Source organism: Cibotium barometz, chromosome 9 (genome assembly GCF_041138505.1).
Source record: "Cibotium barometz isolate CiBa-2024 chromosome 9, ASM4113850v1, whole genome shotgun sequence".
In the NCBI taxonomy this organism is placed as follows: Eukaryota; Viridiplantae; Streptophyta; class Polypodiopsida; order Cyatheales; family Cibotiaceae; genus Cibotium; species Cibotium barometz.
In genome coordinates this window covers 60582023-60606113 of record NC_141054.1, presented here as the reverse complement: position 1 = coordinate 60606113, position 24091 = coordinate 60582023, and the positions used below count along the sequence as shown (strand labels likewise).

General features: G+C 42.0%; 1 protein-coding gene across 6 annotated transcripts; it reads left to right on the top strand.

Annotated features, from left to right (window-relative positions):
• The first annotated feature begins 4177 nt into the window (after positions 1–4177).
• LOC147635788 (pentatricopeptide repeat-containing protein At1g15510, chloroplastic-like) lies at positions 4178–7404 on the top strand. 6 transcript variants are annotated; one of them, XM_086803194.1, is made up of 3 exons: positions 4178–4300; positions 4435–4517; positions 4709–7404. In XM_086803194.1, exons 2-3 carry the CDS (start codon positions 4507–4509, stop codon positions 6336–6338), a joined length of 1641 nt encoding a protein of 546 aa, XP_086659320.1. In that variant the 5' UTR covers positions 4178–4300; positions 4435–4506; the 3' UTR covers positions 6339–7404. The 6 variants fall into 6 exon arrangements, with proteins under 6 accessions (XP_086659320.1, XP_086659321.1, XP_086659318.1 ...); XM_086803195.1 differs by having other exon boundaries at positions 4421–4517; XM_086803196.1 differs by having other exon boundaries at positions 4236–4300; positions 4440–4517.
• The last annotated feature ends 16687 nt before the right edge of the window (positions 7405–24091 follow it).

Here is a 24091-nt window from a genome sequence, read left to right as displayed (position 1 = left end):
GCGTACAAGCGTGTGCGAGGTCCTTTCTGTTCAGCGTCCATGCAAGACCACTCGCGCATTTTCTCTGCGTTTTCCTTGCACTCGCCTTTCACTATGCCGAAAGCTAAGAGCTCTGCAGGCATGCAACCACCAGCGGAGGACGAGCAGCGGGATGCTCTGAAGAAGAGGCTTCGTAGGAAGGGAGCATCGATGAGAGTTGATGTTAGCAGCTCTGAGGAAGAGGATCGTGCGGCTGAGGAAGAAGACGAGGTTCCTACACCGTTGTCTACTGGCAAACTTACACAGTCGCTGATGGATCCCTACACCGATTTCAAAGTAGAGCTAGACGGGACAGCACCAGGGAATGCAACATGGTTGAAGCAAGTCGGTTTGCAGGAGTTTGCAGGCTTGTCATGGGATGACTGGAGGAATAACTTCTATGCTAAAAGCCAGGTGGAGATACTCAGAAAAACAAAAGGCGCAATTTCTTCAAAGGTGAGTCTTACTGTGGAAATGGTTGCAGAAGTATTTAAACTACCCTATGTTTTGGATGCTGTGATCCCAAAATGTCTTGATGAAGCCTTGAAGAAGGAATTTGGTCCCAGAGAAGGGGGTAGACAGTATTATATGTTAAGGAATGTCAACTATGCTAGGAGGGAACAGCTCAGATGGTATCTTGAAAGAATGTGCTCTATTATAAAATTTGATTACATGTCGAAGGAAAATTATGCACCATTGTCTTGGGCAGAGAAAGGAGAGGAGGTTAGCTGGGCACATTGGTTATTTGACAAGATTCATGGAGAAATATTTGGGTCGGACAAGAGAAAGACACAATCAAATAGCAGGTTGAGTGCTTATTTAGCTGCAATGTTTCAGTATGCACAGAAAGTGGAAGTGGGAGAGATTATGTTGCCAGATAAAGAAAAATACAGCAAAGTAGAGCAGCAGTCTGAGAAGGTTGTAGAGCAGGGGTTGGAATGTAATGAGTTGGAGCCTGACAAGAAGGAGTTGTATCAGAGCATGCTTACAGTTGGGTACAGTCCGACAGAAGCCTTCAAGGTGATATATGGAGCTCAGAAAAAACCGTATGTTGAGGGTGTAGAAGTGCAGACTTTGATTGATGCATCAGGTTCACAAACACCCAAGATGCTGGGGAAGAGTTTTACACTGTCCAAGAAGAGGAAACTTGAATTGGGGGGAAGCAAGTTAGTTGCAAAACTTGAATTTGGAGAACAGGTGGTGAATCAACCAGGGTTTGTTGTGAAGGATGTGAGTAATGCTCAGCAGTATCTGAAGGCACTTCAGTATTTCATAGAGAGTCAGCAGGAGAAGATTGAGCAGCAGCATCTTGTGAATGAGATAGTAACTTCAGAGGATTACCAGGCTAAAAGTGCACAGATGAAGTAGCTTCAGGAGGAATTGAAGCAGACAAAGGTGACGCATATTGCTGAAAAGGCTCAGTTATTGGAACAACATGCATTGGAGATAGCTAAGGTTAAGATGTCTTTAGGAATCTTCAAGGAATGGACAGCAAAAATGGATGATAGGGTTACATCCGAGTTGGACAAATTGGCTAAAGATAATGCAGAAATGAAGGTTGATAATGAAATGATGCAATTGAGACTTCAGCCTTTACAGGTGCTGGAAAAACAGATGTTGATGAATGAAGAGTTGGATGTAAATGGAGTGCTGATGGCACAAGGGGATGTACACATTCTGAAGCAACAAATGCATAGCACTATGCAGGATTCTTGGGGAATGATCAAGGAGAGGATGTCTACAATGATAAATTATCCCTATGATGTTATGAAAACAGGGTTTGTAACTCAGCATGAGGCAAGATTGGTAGAAGAGGTTGAACAGTTGAAGAAAGAACGTGAGTACTGGATTCAGCAGGTACAGGAACTGAAAGAGATGCAGAGTGTGAAGATTCAGAGTGATAGGACTGTGGAGGAAATGTTTCAGGAACTAGAAGTTCAGGTGGAAGTACCTATTATAAATTTGAGTGTGCAAACATCAAGTCAGAGTGAGCAACCAGTGGAGACTTCAGTGGAAGATAAATCAGCAGAGAAGACTGAAGTTTTGAAGGAGGTTCCAGTTGTTGAAGGGATGCAGGCTGAGCAGCAAAGTGATGTAGTACCTGACATTTGAAGAACCAGCATCAAATTTTGTCATGTGGCCAGTATTTTCTGATCAAGGGATTGTGAATTCAAGTCCGATTTCCTTGAAATCAACCACCGGGCTGTGCCATGTGTTGAACTACAGATAGAATACCTAATAGTTACCTAATAGTTGCTCAGTCGGATTGTTGATCAGTCGGAGTTTGTTATGATCTGGTTAGTCGGATATCATCTGTTAGTGTCTTGTGACATTCTAGTTACAACTGTCTAAAACTGTCTGAAGTCGCCTATTTATAGGGGCTTTGTAGTCGTCTTTTAGAAGAGAAGAAGAAGAAAGCAATGTATGATTCATCTTGATCAATCAAACATGGTATTTCAGTTCAGTTCTGTTATTCTCTAATCTTGTTTAGCAAATCTCTGCTCAATCTGTGTTCTCTATGCTCTGTTTGTGTTTAGCTTGATGTGGGAATTGAAGTTAGTGTTACCTAATGGGGGTGTCTTTGCTGTGTCAGAAGTAGTTAGTTGTGTTGTGTTTGAGAACCCCAAACACATACCAAGCCATCAACATTGCAAATCAAATGAAGGTGGTCTTGGCATATGAATCCGCAAGCAAGCCAGGGGCCCTCTTTCCTTGTGTAGGCCTAACTAACTCACGTTCTTGAAGATGAGGCCTTACATCAAGCATTTTTTTCAGCAACATTACATCGCATGTCCCCTCCACATGCTTCCAAACTCTATCTCCAATAGGCCTCACGACTGATCCCTTCCTCGACTATATCATTCGACCATCCACACCTCTCCACAACAACCGGTAGCATCTACACCACCCGAGCTTAGTGACACAAGGATGCAATCACCATTAGAAAGGGGAGTATGTTAACCAAACTCTATCTCCACCAATAGGCCCCATGACTAGTCTCTTCACCAACTATTCAACCATCCAAACCTCTCCAGAATTGATAGCATCTTACACCACCCGAGCTTGGTGACGTGAGGACATAGTCACCATTAGGAAGGGGCTATGTTAACCACTTTGCCAGTTAACATAGTTTTACTCACCCTACCATAAGGTGCTTTTCCATCATACCCGCATGTAGTGGAAACCCATCTTTTGTAAGATGGCACTGGCCTTTTGTAAAGTGGAATTACCTTAAGCTTAATGCCAATGAGAAAGTGATTAATTTCATTGACATAGTTGCTTAAGAGTAAAACTAGTGCCAAAAATGGACTATTTTTAAGTTTTTTCCCGCCTAGTGTGAAAGCTAGTCATTTGGGAATGAAGGAAAAAGCTTTCTTTGCCTAGGGTGAAGCTTGCCTAGATAAAAGCAAAGAGGAGATAGCCTTTGCGGTGATTCTCTCTCACAAAAAGTAAATGGAGAAGAAGCTAATGAGAGGAAGAAGCCTACAATCAAAACTATTCAAGCAAGTAACCATTTAGCATGCAAGACTCTAACACAATATAAGCAAGTAAGAGCAGAGAAGATAGAGAGCTCACAAGTATTCTAGTGAGGACTCGATGGACGGTCTAGCACACCTACATTGGGAAGTTGCATTTATGGCAAAGACAAAATGATAAGGCTAAAATAAGCGCTTGACTTGAAGAGACCCCCCTCTTGCAAATTTAGAAATGATTTTAAAATTCTATTTCCATACAAATTTTTTATAAAATCCTATGAAGTCAGTTTTCCTTTCTCTAGTATCCTGGCTTCTTCATGCTTCTGGCCAGGAAGGCGGTGAAGGTTCCTTACCACCGCCTCCTCTGAGAGAGGGTCGATGACTCCATTATGCCCGTCGTCTTCCCCTCCATCGACCTTGATTGCCCCTTCTTCTCCCTCCTGCTCTCTGAAAGACAGAGAGAGGAGCGAGTAGAGAGAGAGAGAGGGGTGGTGATAGATACGGATGCTAGAGATTGGTTGCCATATAAAGTAATATAATGGTTGGAAAAACCTTAATTAATAAGGTTATTAAAATTATAAGATTGAATTGAGTAATTAATGAATTTTTCATTTTTTCACTCGTTATGGCCCTATTTGAATGACAAAGTGGCAAAAAGGCTTTTGAATAATCAAAGATTTTTGGGATGAGTGTGTTAGGGAAAATGTATATTCACGGCGTGGACGAGCGATATGTTGAAGCCATACTAAACTGGGCGGTCACGAAAGGGTTTGTATGAGCCCAATTCATCAAGCAATGGCAGCCAGGTATGTCTTCTTCCCCAGCCTCACATGGCCCTGGCTGTTTGAACGAGCAATACGTTGAAGCCATACTATACTGGGCAGTCACGAAACGGTTTATATGAGCCCAATTCATATTTGATCTAGGATGGTCTGCGCAGTGCAGCAATCTGGATGGGGGCATGTAAGCCTATCAAAGGAGGGGGAGGAACCAACTCGCATTCCGTCAAGCAATGGCAGCCAGGTATGCCTTCTTCCCCAGCCTCACATGAGCATGGATGAGGACCTTAAGAAACTGGGTAGCCAAGGGATCGCAGCTCTTCTAAAACGCCCCATCCCGCTTTCAGAGGGGAAACGCATCCATGCCTATGTTGCTAGGGTTGGACTGATGCATGATACCTTTCTAGGAAACCTTCTTATCGGTATGTACCGCAGATATCATGCCCTAGAGGATGCTCACATGGTGTTTAACTCCATGCATCATCACAACATTGCCTCTTGGAATGCCATTATCGGAGCTTACTTTGATCATGGATACAGCTTGGAGGCTCTTCAACTTTACCATGATATGCAGCAACGTGGCTTTGAAACCGATCGCATTACACTCCTTTGCATACTTGGTGTTTGTGCCAGCCTTTCTGCCCACATAGAAGGAATGCTTATCCATATCAGCATTGTAGTTGGTGGACTAGATTCAGATGTCGTCTTAGGGACTGCCCTCATAAACATGTACAGCAAGTGTGGGGCTGTGGATGATGCCCGTTTGGTGTTTGATGAAATGCATATGCATGACCTGGTTTCATGCAATGCCATGATTTTGGCATATGCGCAGCACGGCAATGGGAAGGAAGCATTCCACGTGTTTTATGAGATGAAGCGTCAAGGCAAGCGACCCAACGAGATCACATACATCAGCCTACTCGCTGCCTTTACTAACCCAAGTGACCTAGGAGAGGGGAGACTCATCCATGCAAGGATTGTGGAGTCTGGATATGAGTCTGATACTGTCGTCATGACTGCCCTAATAAACATGTATGGGAAGTGTGATGCCTTGGATCTTGCTCACATGGCTTTCAAAAAATTGCATCGACATGATGTAGTTTCCTGGAATGCTATGATCTTGGCGTGCTCCCAGCACGGGCAAAACAAGGAGACTCAACAACTGTTCAATAACATGCAATCTCAAGAAGTGGAGCCCAATGAGAGCACGTTCATTTCCGTTCTCACTGCTTGTACCAACCCGGCAGCCTTAACATATGGTAAGGTAGTACATGCAAGCATTGTAGTTCATGGAGTGAACTCAGTGATGCTTGAGACTGCCATTGTGCAGATGTATTGCAGCTGTGAGGCATTAGAGGAGGCGCGCTGTCTATTTCATAGAATGCAAAATCGCAATGTCATTACATGGACTGTCATGATTGGTGCATATGCCCAACATGGCCATGTTAAGGAAGCCCTTCAACTGTTCGAGCAAATGCAGCAAAATGCTATGGAGCCAGATCTGATTGCCTTTGTTAGTATACTGGGCGCGTGTGCCTGCCCAACAGTCTTAGTAGAAGTAAAAGCAATTCATTCAAGCATTGTAGCGCATGGTTTTGAAGCTGACATGACTGTGGGCAATGCTCTTGTTCATGTGTATGGTAAGTGTGGGGCATTGGAAGATGCGTGGTCTGTGTTCAACAAGATGCAGCAACTTGACATTTTCTCATGGAATGCCATGATGGCGGTGTACTCCCAATATGGCCATGGTGGGGAATCTCTTCAAGTGCTCAAAGGAATGGTGCAAGTAGGCATTGTACCAGATGAAGTCTCCTTTGTCAACCTTCTTTCGGCTTGTAGCCATGCAGGTTTGATGCATGAGGGACTTCACTTTTTTGTTTCCATGGTTGACGACTATGGGATTTTCCCAACACTGGATCACTTTAGCTGCCTTGTTGACCTCCTTGGGCGCAGTGGGCAGCTGGCTGAGGTTGAGTTTATCATTTGCAAAATGCCTTTTCAGCCAGATGCTGTGTTATGGACAGGAATCCTTGGTGCCTGCAAAACTCATCAAGTTGACGGTTGAAAGCATTTGTGAGTTAGAGCCACAAGATGCAGCAGCCTATGTATCACTTTTAAGTATGTAGGCAGGTGGAACGACGGAGGAATTTATGGTGAATGTGAGGCTGAATTGTCAACACTGTGCAGATCCAGTCAAATTGAGAGGCCATATGTCAATTGAGAAGGCGAATAGGAGTGGCCGGAATGCCTAAAATGGGTGCTACATGAAGCGCTTGGATCCATCAGGCTTTAGCGCTCTTACCAAAACCTATTCACATGTGCAACAGTTTGTGTCAGAAAAGGTGTATCTCAATGTGCAGTCACGGGCATACATATCATTGGGTTTGGAGCACAAAATGGCAAATCTAGCCAAATATTTCATATGCAAATGTCCAACTTGGTCAGGTCTCGAGAGCACGGAAAATCGGCATGAATGCAAACAAGAGCTGGTGTGTGGGGACTTGGGGCAGAAAGGGCACGAGTTCAAATCCGTGCAGGAGCCTACTTGGAGGTGCACTTCATTTTCTGAGGGAGAAGGTTCTAGTAGGTGATGTGGATTTGGTAAATGTGGGCACAAAGGATATGGTGTATATCAACACAGAGGATTTGGTGTATGTCCAACACAGAGGATCATTTGGTTGACATCTTCACAAAGGCATTGGGTACATAGAAGCCTTGCAAGTTTAGGAGCGTACTTGGAGGTGCACTATCATTTTCTTAAGGAGAAGGTTCTAGCAGGTGATGTGGATTTGGTATATGTCAACTCAGAGGATCATTTGGCTGACATCTTCACAAAGGCATTAGGTACAAAGAGGCCTTACAAGTTTAGGAGCTTACTAGGAGTGCAGTGTGTGGAGTTGAGCTCGAGGAAAAGAGTTGAGATATCGAGCTCAACTAGTGCTACAGGCATTGATGATCCACCTAGGTGATAGTTTTCGCAATTACACCACTTGTTGGATTGGTGAGATTATGGGCGATATACTACCAGTGGTTTACACGCTGTGTGAGTAAACCACTGTGTGAGCCATTTTAGTGTATTAGAGTTATGGCAAGGGAATGTCAAAGAGAGAACTTCATTGAGGAAGCCTTGGAGAGAGGTTTTCGTGTCACGATTATCATCACCATCTCCACCACATCCTCCTTCACCACCACCACCTCCTCCTTCACGACCACCACCACCACATCCTCCTCTCCCCCCCTCCTCTCTTTTTGTCCCTATGTCACTTCCCCTCCCCTTATTCTCTCTTCTCCCTGTCCTTTCCGCTCCCCCCCTCCTCCCTGTTCTCTTCACCTCTCTCTTCTCCCCCATGTTCTCTTCGCCTCTCCCTCTTCCTCCTTCACAAAGATTTTATCTTCTCTCTCCCTCTCATCTTCTATTCACCCTCTCCCTCTCCCTCCCATGTTCTTTTCATCCTTTCCCTCTCTCCTTCCGCCCCACATGTTCTCTCCAGCTTCACCTCTCCCTCTTCCTCTTTTTCCTTCACGAAGATTCTATCTTCTTGTAATGATGGGAAAAAGAAAGCAAGAAAGATTGCACTCATGATGGAGTACCACATGCACTCAAGGGAGTACCACCATAGCCATAGAAGCATGGAGCTCCAAGAAGTATGATTTCATTAGTAAAAGTATGTTATGACCTTAGTTACAATATTCCCTTGTATACTTGTCCACCATTTCACACTCATTAATATTGGGCCTCATACTTGACCGGCCATAACCATGCCCATGAGCCTCTCCTTATGTACAAACTCAAGCCCTTTTCATTACAAACCATCCCCACGCAAAGGTTTCGTCCTCGAAACCACGTATGGAGTAATGTATGGGCTGTATGAATCTTTCTTGACTTCCCACATGAATGTGTAAGTACATTTGTTTTTGCAATTCTAAAAATGCCTTTCGTTTTTACAATTCTAAAAATGCCTTTCACAAGAAAACTTCACATAGAGCTGTCCACTTATTTGATGTACATATGGACTGCTCTCTATGATATCTGTAAGCCCGCGGAGTCTTGTTGAACTTGATTGATGAGTAGTGAAGTATACCAATGACCATGGCTGAGTAAATTTACAGCAATGGCAATTCTTCTTATCATCATAAAATCTATGTAAATAGCTGTCCAAAAACACCAATAGCTGTATACTTTATCCACTTTGATTCATTGCTTATAGAAGCTCCGGATGATCTTTCATGAAGCCTTCGGACTACCAAGAAACCTCTTCATTAGGCAAGCCCCTTCACTTCACAAGGTACTCAACAATAGACCTATTACGAAGGTATCTTTTCCTCATTCCAATCACCTTCTCCGTCACATATTGAATCATTCTCTCTTCATCCACTGGAGGCAATTCATCAATTACTTCCAATTGAGAACCCACATACTTCTTCAAATGTGACACATAAAATACATTGTGGATCCTTGTGGTAGGAGGTAACAATAATTGATAGGCTACTTCACCAATCCTTCTCGATACCTTGTATGGTTTATAAAAGCGATGAGCAAGCTTTGTATTAGTGTCTCCTTTCAAAGAAGCATACTGATTCTTAAGAGCACATAATCCCTTTGAACTCCACATGCTTCCTCGATTCATCGACATATTGCTTCATTTGGTTTTGTGCCTTTGCCATGTTATCCTTGCATCTTTGTATTATCGCACACATCTTCTCAATCTCCTCTTTGGCTTGAGGATTCACCTTTTTCCTATTGAATGCAATGGAAGGTACATGCACCTTATACCCATACATGGCTTCAAATGGAGACATACCAATACTCATGTGATAGGTATTGTTATAACAAAATTCAGCTAAGTGTAGCTATTTGTCCCATGAAGAGAGTGTCATAACAATAGTGTCTCAAATAGACTTTAAGCCACTTGTTCTCACTCTCGGTTTGGCCATCCGTTTGCGGATGATAGGCTGTACTTGGAGTGAGTGTAGTTCCCATGGAATAAAAAACACTCTTCTAAAAATGGCTCATAAACTTGGCATCCCTATCACTCACCACTTGCTTTGGCATTCCATGCAATCTAAACACATGCTTCATAAATTGTTGAGTCACAATAGAAGCTGTATATTGCACCTTTGTGGGTATGAAATGAACCGCCTTTGTTAGTCTATTCACCACCACATAGATGCTATTCCACCCTTGCTTAGTAGTGGGCAACTTGGTGATGAAATCCATAGCTATGTGGGTCCACTTTACTTCTGGAATAGGCAATGGTTGCAACAATCCACTTGACAATTGATTTGGATTCTTGTTTTGTTGGCAAGGCAAACACTTTGCACATAGTCATGCACATCCTTCCAAAGTCCTTTCCAAAAGAAATTCTTCCTTATCATAAGTCTTGAACACTCCCAAATGATCCGCCATTGGTGAAGAGTGTATCTCTTGTAGGATTTTCAGCTTGAAGGATGAGCAAGAAACCAAATAGACATTTCCTTTGTACCAAAGCAATCCATTGTGCACTTCAAAATGTGGATATTCATCACATAATCCTTGCTATAATTTCTGAAACATTGGACCAGCCATGTCATCCACCAAATACTCCTCTTGTGTCTCATGAATCCAATCATAACGCACCTTCGAAATAGCATGTAGAGTGCAAGCCCACATCCTAGAAAGTGTATCCGTCACAACAGTATTCTTTCTTGCGGTGTAAGAGATCTCGAAATCATAATTTTGCAAGGTAGCAAGCCATCTCTTTTGCTTGGGAGAAAGGTTTTGTTGGGTGAGGAAAAATCGGAGTACTCGATGATCGGTCTTTACTTTGAAATATCCACCATACAAATAGTGATGCCACTTCTTTATGGCATGTAAAATATCCAACATTTCTTGATCATACACATGAAGCTCCCTCTTCTTCTTGGTAAGCTTTCTACTCTCATAAGCAATTACTCCATGTTCTTGATATAGCACGGCACCAATTCCTCTCCCACTTGCATCAGCCCGTGTAGTGAAAGGCTTAGAAAAATCAGGGCAAACCAATATTGGAGATGAAATGAGTGCTTACTTGAGCTCTTGAAAACTCTTATCGACCATGGCATCCAAAAAAAATGCTTCCTTCTTTAGCCTATCGGTAAGTGGGGCTACCATGTGAGCATAATGGCATATAAACCTCCGATAGAAGGATGATAATCCCAAAAATCCTCTCAATTGAGTAGTGTTGGATGGTGTAGGCCACTCTTTCACACATTACACCTTCTTGGGATCCATCTTAATACCTTCATTGCTCACAATGTGACCCAAATATTCCACTTCTTGTGACATAAAAATGCACTTGTTTTGTTCGGCAAACAACTTGTGCTCCCTTAATACCTTCAACACTTGCTCCACATGCTTCAAGACTTTGTTCATGAGAGCTTGAAATGTGGCTTGGGCATTTGATAATCCAAAAGGCATAACCATGAATTGAAATAGACCCCGTTCAGTCCGGAATGCCGTCTTAAACTCATCACCATCTTTTATTCTTATTTGATGATACCCGGACTTGAGATCTATCTTGGAGAAGTATTTTTCTCCTTTCAATTCATCAAGTAAATCATCAATCCTTGGAATGGGATATCAATTCTTTATAGTGATCTTGTTGAGATCCCTATAATCAATGCACATTCTATAAGATCCATTCTTCTTCTTCACCAACAAAATCGGTGAGGCAAAAGGTGATTGGCTTGGTTGTATGAATCCCATTTTCAAAAGCTCTTCCACTTGCTTTACCACCTCTTCCTGCTCAACCTTCAAAAGCCTATAAGGAGACTTATTAACTGGTTATGTATCCTTCTCAACCTCTATGGCATGATCAACCTCTCTAGTAGGTGGCAAGCATTTGGGTGCTTTAAACACATCTTTGTACTGTTGCAACAACAAGGCATCCATCCCTTTATTATGTATTCGCAGTCCATTGTCCTCTTCTTGACAAGTGAGTTGTAACATGTAAACAAGGCATAAACTCTTCAACTCCCTCTTCATTTGCTTCATGGATACCAAGGTTAAAGCATGGCTGCAAATTCCATCCAAGCATAGCTCTTTGTTCTCATACATAAACCACATTTTCATGTGTTTCAAATCCATTGAGAATTTGCCCAAAGTGTGCAACCAATCACATCCAAGCACCACATCAATGGGGTCCATATCAAGCACAATCAAACGGGCATCATAGGCATATTCGAAAGACAAAGAAATCCTTGTTGCAACCCAACTATTGCTCAGCTCATGTTGTCCATTTGCAACCTCCACTTTAAGAGCCTTCATCATCTCTATTGGGCATAGCTTCAAAGAATTTATTGATTTGGAGTTCACAAAACTATGTGTGCTCACCGAATCAACAAGTATGTGAACGGATCTACCCCCAATCTTTCCCATAAGCCTCAAAGTGTTGGAACCTTTGCATCCCGCTTTAGCTTCTTGTGAAATGGCATAAAGCATGGCTGTGTGTTTTTTTGTTTCAACTTCTACCCAATTGTGAGATCCCTGTCCTCTCTGCGCATTGAACTCTGGGGTGCTGGCAGCGGAAGTAGCAACCTCTTGCGCAGGGCAGAGCTTCCCACTCGGGGCCTCGCCCACGAATGTCCATGATGGGGAGAAACCTGAATTAGGGTTAGGTTAGAGTATTCATGGGAGACATACACAGAGAAGCAAGGGAGAGAGAGAGAGAGAGTTGTGGGGATAAGTCAACTCATGAAAAGCATGAGTGTGTGACTCCCCTATCACACATGTATATTGCACTAGTACACATAGTGCACTTAGTACATTAAAAGTACTAAGTGTACTATGTACTATAACTTATGGGCTTGTACACACTATAAGGGTGGGCATAACGCCTTTACCCCAACAACCTCCCACTTAAAGGCAAAGTGCCCTTAAGTAAAGGAAAAGAAAAAAAATCAGCATGTACATGATAATATACAAGGCCATATCAAGGCTGAAAATGGCCTCATCCAATGCCCATCAAGTGTCTGCAATGAGCAAACCGCTCCGGAGGCAAACTCTTCGTCAACAGATCAGCCGGGTTGTCATCCGTATGAATCTTAACAAGCTGAATTTGCTTGTTCTCTATCACCTCTCTGATGAAGTGATACTTCACATCCACATGCTTCGTCTTTGCATGAAAGACAGGGTTCTTTGCCAACTGGATGGCACTCTGACTGTCACAATGCAACAATGGAATATTTCCTGTATAGCCCAAATCAACCACTAACCGAGATAGCCATAATGCCTCCTTGCAAGCCTCTGTGGCTGCAATATACTTGGCCTCTGTAGTAGATAAGGCAGTGCACTTCTGCATCCTGGATATCCATGACACAGCACCTCCTGTGAATGTAAACACATAACCGGTAGTAGACTTCCGGTTATCTGGATGACCGGCATAATCTGAATCCGTGTAACCATGCACTAATGCATCCTGTTTGCCAAAGCAAATGCACAAATCCTGTGTGCCCTTCAGGTATCTCATGACACCTTTCACTACTTCCCAATGCTTCTTGCCAGGGTTGGCCATGTATCTAGAAACCACTCCCACTGCAAATGCAATGTCCGGCCTAGTAGCAACCATGGCATACATGAGACTGCCACAAGCTGAAGCATACGGAATCTTGGCCATATCAGCCCTGTCTCTATCTGACTGTGGGCTGTCCATAGCACTGAGTTTCACATATGGAGGCAAAGGAGTACTAGCTTTCTTCCCCCCGTCCATATTGAACCTCTGCAAGACTTTGCCAATGTATTCCTTCTGAGACAAATACAACACATGCTGATTTCTGTCCCGAAGTATCCGCATACCCAAGATGTGATTAGCATCACCCAAATCCTTCATATCAAAGGTTTGATGCAGCCTCTGCTTCAAAGCATCCATCTCTTTACGAGATTTCCCGGCAATCAACATATCATCAACATACAAAATGAGAATCAAGAGACTGCCATCCAAAGCTTTCTTGGTGTACAAGCAGTGATCTATGTCACTTCTCCTGAATTTCTGAGATTTCATGAATGTATCAAATTTATGATACCATTCTCTTGGTGCCTGTTTGAGCCCATAAAGACTCTTTTTCAGCTTGCATACAAGCTTCTCCTTTCCACTTACTGTATAACCCTCTGGCTGCTGCATATATATCTCCTCATGGAGATCACCGTGAAGAAAAGCAGTCTTCACATCCATCTGAATCAAGTCCAGATCATCATGTGCAACCAAAGCTAATACAGCTCTAAGTGTGGTCATTTTGACCACTGGAGAGAAGATCTCCTCAAAGTCCACACCATATTCCTGCTTGAAGCCTTTAGCCACTAACCTGGCTTTGTATCTTGGCTTAGCATCTGATGCAACTTTGAGCCTGTATACCCACTTGCATGGCAAAACCTTCTTGCCTGCAGGCAAATGCACCAACTTCCATGTTTCATTTTTATGCAGAGAATCCATCTCTGACTTCATGGCACGCTCCCATAGAGCCTTGTCTGCCCTCTGTAAAGCCTCCTTATAACATGAGGGCTCCCCACAGTCAGTAATCATCAAATAGTCAACCCCTGGAACAAACCTGTCAGGGGCTCTGGAGGGTCTAGTGGACCTCCGTACCCAATGACCATCATTTGCAGGTTGCTGTCCAGCCTGCATATCACCCATTGGTGGCTCCTGTTCCATGCCATAAGGCTGAAAAATCATGCCCGGTATCTCCTCTAACTGTGGTATATCCATAGGGATATCTTCTGCCATATCTAGCTGTCCATTTGGACCATTTTCAGCACCATTTAAGGGCTGGTTTTCCTGCTGTAATGGCTGATTTACAGCCCTTTGTTGTTGTCCATGATGTCCATCATCATCAAAGATGACTCTGCCAGGCTCATGTTGCCTTGCAGGCTCCTTATACATGCATGTTTCATCAAAAATGACATCATTGCTGCGTATGATCTTTCTATTTGTGGGATCCCAAAGTCTATACCCCATTTCACCTCTGTCACCATATCCTAGGAATATGCATTTATGAGACTTAGGATCAAGTTTGGTGCGCATTTCCCTGCGTATGTGCACGTACGCAACGCAACCAAACACTCTCAAGTGCTTGTATGACGGAGGCTTCCCTGTCCATACTTCCTCTGGCACTTTCCCACCAAGCCTCATGTTAGGTGACCTGTTTATAAGGTGAACGGCTGTCATAACAGCTTCAGCCCAAAAACCATGAGGTAATGCAGCATGTGACAACATAGAACGGACCTTCTCCTGTATGGTCCTGTTCATCCTCTCTGCTGTCCCGTTTTGTGGAGGATCATAAGGAGTAGAGAGCTCCCTCTTGATGCCTTTAGCATCACAAAAGTCCTGAAACTGTTTGGACGTATACTCTCCACCATTGTCGGAACGCAAAGCCTTCAGTGTTTTGCCAGTTTGATTCTCAACAAGAGCAACAAACTTCTCAAACACTGAGAATGTATCACTCTTCAAACGAAGAGGATAAACCCACACCTTGCGTGTGGCATCATCAATAAAAGACACAAAGTATTTTGCCCCTCCCAAAGAAAGCTGAGGCATCTCACATACATCTGTATGCACAAGCTCTAACTGAGCATCTTTCTGTCCAAGAGCTTTCTTGTGGGGGCACTATAGTTGCCTACCATATATACAATGCTCACAAAATTGAAAACTTGAAAACTTTAGAAAAGGCAAGTAACCCAAACGAGACAATTGCTCCATTCCCTTGACACTCATGTGTCCCAACCGGCTATGCCACATAGAGATTTCCGGCAGCTCGGTTGCATTTACATTAGCATGGTGACAAACACCTGCATGCATAAAGTAAAGAGTGTCCACCTTAGAGCCTCTGGCAACAACCAGTGAGCCCTTACTAATTTTCCACTTTCCACTACCAAATGTGGTAACATAATCAGCATCATCAAGCTGTCCAGTAGAAAGCAGATTCTTCTTGATCTCAGGCACATGCCTGACATCATGGAGCATAAGCTGTGAGCCATCTGAAAATACAAGCCTCACATCACCTCTGCCAAGAATCTTGCATGCATGGTTATCACCCAAATAAACCACTCCTTCATTGCCAGCAGTATACCTGACAAACAAGTCTCTGCAACCTGTGACATGAAAGGAGGCACCTGAATCAATGATCCATGAGTGCATACCATGACCACCTGTAAGAAGTGAATGGGCATCAAGTGAAGAAGTAAAGAGGACCTCATCCTCACTGCCACCTGCATGTGACACATTGATTTCTTCGATCTTGACTCCACTTTTGCCCTTTGGCTTTACATCTTTGGCTTCATCCTTCTCTTTGTCTTTGCCTTTTCCCTTTTCCTTTTGATCATTTTTCCATTTGTAGCATTGCTTTTTGATGTGTCCCTTTTTGCCACAATAATGGCATTCCAAATCCTTTTTGGAGCGAGACTTGCTCCTTCTCCGTTCTTGGCTTTTCCCCCTTTGCTGGGATCTCCCACGTGCATTCATTGCATTGGACTTGCCAACAGAGTTGTTTTTCCTGTTCATCTCTTCTTGAAGAAGAGCACCCTCAACATCTGCATATGACAGCATAGCATTCGAATTGCTAGTGGCTGTCTTGAATGTGTCCCAACTCTCTGGCAAAGTGCATAACAGAAAAGTGGCTTTGAACTCATCGTCCATTGCCAACTTTTGATTGATAACCTGGCTGACAATACCATTAAACTCATTTAAATGGGCTGTCATAGACGCCCCTTCCTTCATCTGAAGACCTATGAGTTTCTTCAACCAATACACTTTGCTTGAGGCACTTTGTTGGGCATACAAGTCCTGCAATCTCTGCCACATTCCCCAAGCTGTCTTCTCTTCACGAATGCTGAAAAGTAATGAGTCTGACACAGACAACATGATAGTAGATCTTGCCAGCTCATCCATATCTTCCCACTCTTCAGCTGTAAGAGAAGCGGGCATCACACCCCTTTCTTTGATAGGCTTGTGCTGCTTTTTCTAGAGCAACACATTGTAGCACTGGGTTTGCCAAATATCATAGTTATGCGAGCCTTCAAGCTTCTTGATGTGAAGCAATGAAGAGCTCTCACCTGTGGTTGCCATAGCAAAATGCAACCTGTCAATGCCTGACTCCCTGCAAATGTGCAAACACTGCACCAAAAGATGTTCAAACACTACACCCAAAGCACACAAAGTGCTCACAAATGTTCTCCCAAGCTTTATCTCCCACTGCGGAAGCAAGAATGCAACTTTTCTCCCACTTTATGTGATGAAAACACCAAAATCTGGTTGCTGCAGATTTTGGACAGCACCTTAAATGTGCTCTTTTGCCCTTCCAAAGTACTGTACAGCAGTACCAAGTGCTCACCAATGATGTACCAAACCTGTACCGGCAATTTCAGCAGCTGAAATTGAATCTTTTGATCACTCAAAACAGTGTACAGCCATGCCAAAACATGCACAAAGCTGTGCCAAATCTGTACCAGCAGGGTACAATAGCAATAAATGCTCTCCTGGCTGTCCAAATGAGTGAAAATCAGACTTTTACAGTCCTGTACACTGCATAAAACAGTCCCGAACAGAAATTGGGCAAAAGCCCCTTGACTGCAAGCTGATTTTTGAGGATTCAAGGCATAAATGTCTTGCCTGCTGCTTTGCCAAGCTCAACAAGCATACAAACTTGAAAAGCCCCTTGATTTAAGATCAATTTCTGATCATGCATGGTACATTGACGCACATGAAGGCATCCAGAGTGTTCACGATGCTTCCCCCTGGCCACATATACATCCAAATAATGAAAGCCCCTTGATTTACAGGCACATTGAGTGCTTGTAAGGCATCAACACATTATCCACAGCATCAAATGCGATTGCCTGCATGCAAATCAACCAAATCGGCACAAAAGCCCCTTGATTTGCACTGCAATTTGCTGCAATTTTGCCCAAATGTGCGATTTTTCACATCATACAGCATGTATGAGTGCTTAATTGCACAATTCCATCAAAAGCCCCAAATTTCGACATCCAATTTCCTGCAAATTGATCCTGATTTGACCAATTTCCTGCAAATTTATCCTGATTGTGACCAATGTCACCCAATTTTGCCAATTTTGCTCAAAAATTGAGCAATTGGGCACCTGTACCTGCTCAATTGATAATTGTACCTGCTCAATTGCAAGTCCCAAAAAAAAATTGAAGCAAAATACCTCTGATTTTTTTTTTGATTTCTGTTGCAATTTGCAGGCTGAATTTTGTGTTGATGCTGTTGCAGAAAAGGGCAGTTGGAGCTCTCGTCCAGCTCCACCTTCACGACGGCCCTCTGGGTCACCGCCGTCACCTGGCCCACCGTCAGGCTGCTGCCGCGCAGTACCACCTTCTCGCTCTCCCAGAACTGGCGTACCGTCCAGCTCCACCTTCACGACGGCCCTCTGGGTCACCGCCGTCACCTGGCCCACCGTCAGGCTGCTGTCGCGCAGTACCACCTTCTCGCTCTCCCAGAACTGGCGTACCATGCGCCTGACGTCCTCGAAGTGGCTGGGCTGCAGTGCCTCTGCGGCCTTGCCCCAGTGAGGGGGTTTCGCTCCCGCTGCCTGTGCAGGGTAAGAACCCGCTGTTCGTGGACGGCTTAGGACGGTGGAGAAGGGTGAAGAGCCAAGCAGGATAGTCAGCGTCGGGGCGGATGGAAGGGTCGGCACCCTGCTGCGAGCGCTGGGCGTCTATTTGTTGGCTACGCGAGTTGACGGGCGCCGGAGCCTACTAGCTTTCGCTTCGCGTGGTTTCGCTAGGTGACCAGCGGTCGACTAAAGCCTTCGCCGCCAGTGCTCCACGCTCGACGTTCGCCTTCGCTTGCCTAGCGCCTATACGCCCAGCGCTAATGCGCTTTGCAGCCCGCCTATCTTCTTCGCTCGCTTATGAGCGCAACCTGCTTTGGCTGCTGCGACTGTTGGGCAGCGTAGACTACCTGCTGGTTCTTCTCCTGTTGGGCGCAGCCTGTGTGGTGCTCTTGTCGTGTCCTTGCGACCAGTTGATGTAGGCGCCTCACCACATTCACACGAGCAAGCCTGCTTGCACAGAGATTCGAAGGGCACCGGCTCTGATACCAGTTGATGGGGAGAAACCTGAATTAGGGTTAGGTTAGAGTATTCATGGGAGACATACACAGAGAAGCAAGGGAGAGAGAGAGAGAGAGTTGTGGGGATAAGTCAACTCATGAAAAGCATGAGTGTGTGACTCCCCTATCACACATGTATATTGCACTAGTACACATAGTGCACTTAGTACATTAAAAGTACTAAGTGTACTATGTACTATAACTTATGGGCTTGTACACACTATAAGGGTGGGCATAACGCCTTTACCCCAACAGTCCAGACAAGAGACTAATCCCTCGATTTTTCCCAAACCGAACTCGGAAAAAGCTTCCCTCACCCAGAAAGCATAGGCGATTCCTCTAGGAAAAATCTATCGTAGACAAGGTCCTTAACTAACCTTTGTATTTCGACCAAACCCGCAGGACACATGGCCGAATCAAAGAAGGAACTTGCACTTGGCTCATAGAGACCAACGCTTTTTTTCCCATCAAAAGAGGTACAGCCGTTGATTCTTTTCCATAAAACAAGAATTATCCTGTGACTTACTTCAACTATCGTAACTTGAACAGAATTGAATTTTATTATAGGAATCCATCAGTCCAGAGCCTAACCTCATCCCATGGGTTAGCCAAGCGCCCAACCACTGTATTGATAGGATCCATTATAAAAATTTGGTTATGTTTTGTCCCGGGGTACCAGGGAAAAGAGTTCCCAAGTCCCCTAGCCGGCTCTCATGCAAAACTTAAATAGACACACCACTTACGCACCCAATATGAAATTGCCTTTTCTCCTAGACTCAACTATTTCTAAAACAGCATTGCAATAAAACCACAATGTTTTCATCGCAATCCTTAGTATTCCAGTTTCAAGTCCAATTTCTAATCATTCCTTCCTCGGCATACCTATAGCATCATTGGCAACCAGAACGCTCACCACCTACGCACTCACGGGCCTTTTCAATAGTTCCTAGTCCATAGTACCCAAGAATATAATCAATATTCCATTCATTCCTTCCTCAGTGTACCTATGGCATCATTGGCAAAACCAGAACGCTCACCACCTGCTCACTTAGGGACCTTTGCAATAGTTCCTAGCCCATAGTACTTAGGAATATAATCACACAAAATCCATATGGACTCTCAGTTGAAGATCAACAAGATCCATATAAAAGAGCTATGAACTTATCCGTTGAAGACCAGCAAGGTCAATCAATCAGATTAGAAAACAAACTCCAACTCATTTTTTTTCCTCGACGCACGCGTGGGCACCGTATGGTCAGCACCCTCTAGGTTCCTTCGCAGGTGACCTAGCGCTTCACTCATAGGCCGCTTCCTTGGTCTCTCATCCACCGCTACCGGAAGCTCACCATTTCAACCGAATCGAGGCTGGTCAAGATCTCGGCCGGATCTTGTCACGCGAGACGTCTTTCTTTGACTCTCCGTCAACTGTTGCAACATTTTCCACGACCTCATTCCACAAGATAGTCAAAATGCTTCCCTCAACATACTTGACGTAAACAATCTTTTAAAAAACAGGTTCCACATACAAAATACAAGTCCAAACATAATTTTTATCTTTCCTCATCATTACACATCCTTTCACATCATTTCTTACCATTCCACTTCATTTCTCATCATTCTATATCATTTCTCATTATCCCACATCAATTTACATCCAATCACATCACTCTCATATCAACTCACATCTAATCACATCATCTCACATCAATTCACATCCAATCACATCATTTCCACATCAACTCACATCCAATCACATCATCTCATATCAACTCATATCCAATCACATCATCTCACATCAATTCACATCCAATCACATCATTTTCACATCAATCCACATCTATTCACATCTTTCTACATCAATCCACATCTAATCACATCATTCTCACATTAATCTATATTTAATCACATCATTCTTACATCAATCCTCATCTAATCACATTATTTTCACATCTAATCATATTATTTTCACATCAATTCTCATCTAATCACATCTTCCCACATCTAATCACATCTTCCTACATCAATCCACATCTAATCACATTATTTCCACATCAATCCACATCTATTCACATCTTCCCACATCTATTCATATTTTTTTACATCAATCCACATCTAATCACATCATTCCGATATTTATTCGCATCTTCCCACATCAATCCACATCTAATCACATCATTCCCACATCTATTCACATCTTCCCACATCAATCCATATCTAATCACATTAATCCACATCATCTACTCACATCATTCCCACATCAATCCACATCTAATCACATCATTCTCACATCAATCCACATTTATTCACATCTTTTCACATCAATTCACATCATTTCACATCCATTCACATCATTTCACGTCCATTTACATCCATTCACATCATTTTTATGTAAATGAATCATTTTTTAATCATTTTCATAATTCTCATAATTTGAATGAATCTAGAAATTTTGTGTATAACCTTTTTTATTTTTCTGAATAATGCTCAAAACTTCACTTTTAACATAAAATTTATTTTGCATAAATTCACTCTCTAATGATATAAATTTTATCATAACTTCTCTGTATTTTCTATGAAATGATAATGATTAAAATTTTACTTTTTAGCATAAAAATTATTATGCATAAATTTATTTTTTTAATAATAAATTTTTTATCATAGTTTTTTCGCATTTTCTACGAAATGAGAATGTCCAAAAGTTCACTTTTAATATAAAAATTTATTTATGCAAATCCTTGATTTTTTAATGATAAAAATTTGCTATAGTTTTTCTACCTTTACTATGAAATGAGAATGGTTAAAATTACACTTTTAACATAAAATTTAGTTTATGCATAAGCCTAAGCTTAAACATAAACATAAGCATCTTATTTATTTAAGAAAAGTACCCAATATGACTTTCATATTATAAGAATGTTAGCCCAAGCTCTCTTTCACTTTAGAATGAATAAATATGAATTTTCTTAACATAAACAAGCATAAAAAAACTAATCCTCATTTTAATTAGCTTAAAAATTATAAGAAGCTAAATCTTTATCTCTAGCTTGTTAGGTTTAAAGATTTGGTTAAGAAAATAAGATTAGGACTAAGATCTATCTTTCCAAGAAGGATTAATCCAATAAAGGTGAGTATTCTTACCAAACAAAAGAGAGATTTATAAATCAAAACATTACTTTTAAGCTTAAAAGATTAGAATTAATCTATTTTTAACAACATAATCAATAAAAACATGGTTTTAAAAGAAAAACCCATAGATTAAAATGTTTCCCAAGTATTAGAGGGGTTGGAGAAGAAGATTATCATTTAGAAAAAACACCATTATTTAGGCTTACCCTTAGTTTTTGGCTTGATTCTTCAGGGAAATGTGAAGCCCTTAAAGAAGGAGCTTGGCCACCAAGTAAAAGAGGGTAATCTCCAAGAGAAGAAGAGGATTAATAAAGCTCCAAAGCTTCACAATAATAAAAATATAATAAACTGAAAATTACACTAGCATTATAGTTACTTCAATATGAAAATACAAAGGAATGGGGGTCTATTTATAGGTGAGGGAGGCCACTAACCAAGTCCAACTAGAATCTAGAGGTTTTCTGCTCCAATTTGATCCATTTTTGATAAGTTTAGACTAGTTTGGCTTACTTTTTTGATTTGGTTTGAAGGAGAAGAGAGGAGAGATGAAATATCTCACTTTTTTGAATTAAAAAATACCCTCTTAATGTGATTTCTAGGCGCCTCCTTCATGAGTCCTTCTCCCCGTTCTGAGGTGTCAAAAAAATCCCACTTTTTTACTAATAAACCCTGTACTAGTGAACTCTTCATCTTATGTGAGAATTTACTTATTTTTGGGAGATTCTTATATTCTTTGTCTTTTTCTCATCCCAACACTTGGATTAACCTTATTGGCCTTGCTTGACACTCTTTGGACCTTAATAAGAATTTTTCTAAAATTTTATACCTCTAGGCCAAGATGTCTAATTCACATATTCAATTAATTTCTAATGCATATTGAAAAACTCTTTTTAAGATTCTGTTTCAGGGAATCTCTTCCTATTGACTGGGAGAAAATTCTTATCTAAAAATATTTCAAAACTGTATTATCTCTCTCTAGACCAAAACAGGGTAAAATAATATTTTCTTGCATTCATAATTAGGGAATGATTATAGAGACTGAAAGGAAAGTTTCTTACACCTTTATATCTCAAAAGCTGGAGAGAGGAATCTTACATCCTACCCCACTTAAAAAACGTGAGATGTCCTTATCTCGCAGCAGAGCTAGAGGATAATCTCGATAAAATCATCTTCTTACTCCCAGGGTCAGACTCTTTCTCTTTTTAGTCAAGTCCATTTTTTCAACTTAACAGACGCTTAAAGAATCTTAGGTGAAAAGACCACTTTATTTATAATTGGAATCCAAAAGGAGTTAAACTTTAGATCCAACTGATTCTGGGATTCCTTAAAGTTTGGTCAATCCTCTCAAAATCTTGGGATAAAGATTCCTTCTATAAGAAGAAACATACATAACTCATTTATCAGAAAATAGTTCATTTATATCCTTAACACAATAATGGTCCATCAGACCAGTAATTGCTGAACATTCCCCACCCCATGAGAATTTCACTTATACAGGTTCTCAATTTGTTATTTCACAATTGGGTCTACTGGGCCAAGCTACGAACAATCTATCAGCAAGATCCACTAATCTTATAGTGATCTGCTGAAGGACTTGATCGTCTTCAGCTACCAACATCATTATTGAAATTCTCTCCATTCATCATCATCATGACTTATTCAACTCATCAACCCGAATTCAAAAATTAGAATCCTTCAATCAGAATCCAAATCAATTCATCCATTCTCAACTAGAATTCTAAAATCATATCAACCAGCATTCGAAATCATCATCTAGGATAGCATTTTTGCTCATAACTTCAAGGTCGTAGATTCACTCGTATATATTGTCAGTAGTAAAGAGCTGTAGTATACCCACGGTATATACGGGTAGCTACAGTCCTTCGAGATATAAGGTAAATACCTTATTATCTAGGCCTCAAGAAAGTCAGAGATTCCACATAATTGCGGTATTTCCATCTAAAAACTCAATTTTTAATTTATAAATTTCCATTCTAAATATTAATTTGTACAAGTTTCAACACTCAATTACAGTCTTTCACTGGTAATTCATAAAATTTTTGATCAACTTCAACCAATTCGCTCTGATACCAGCTGTGAGATCCCTGCCCTCTCTGCGCATCGAACTCTGGGGTGCTGGCAGCAGAAGTAGCAACCTCTTGCAGGGCAGAGCTTCCCACTTGGTGCCTCGCCCACAAATGTCCAGATAAGAGACTAATCTCTCGGTTCTTCCAAAACCGAATCTGGAAAAAAATTTTCTCGCCCAGAAAGCATAGGCGATTCCTCCAAGAAAAGTCTTCTATTATAGTCAACGGCCTTAACTAACGTTTGTATTTCAACCGAACCCGGAGGTCACATGGCCAAATCAAAGGAGGAACTTGCACTTGGCTCATAGTGACCAACGCTTTTTCCCCATCAATAGAGGCACAGCCGTTGATTCTTTTCCATAGAACAAGGATTATCTTATGACTTACTTCAACTATCGTAACTTAACCCTTGGTTTTTGGCTTGATTCTTTAGGAAAATGTGAAGCCCTCAAAGAAGAACCTTGGCCACCAAGTAAAAGAGGGTAATCTCTAAGAGAAGAAGAGGATTAATGAAGCTCCAAAGC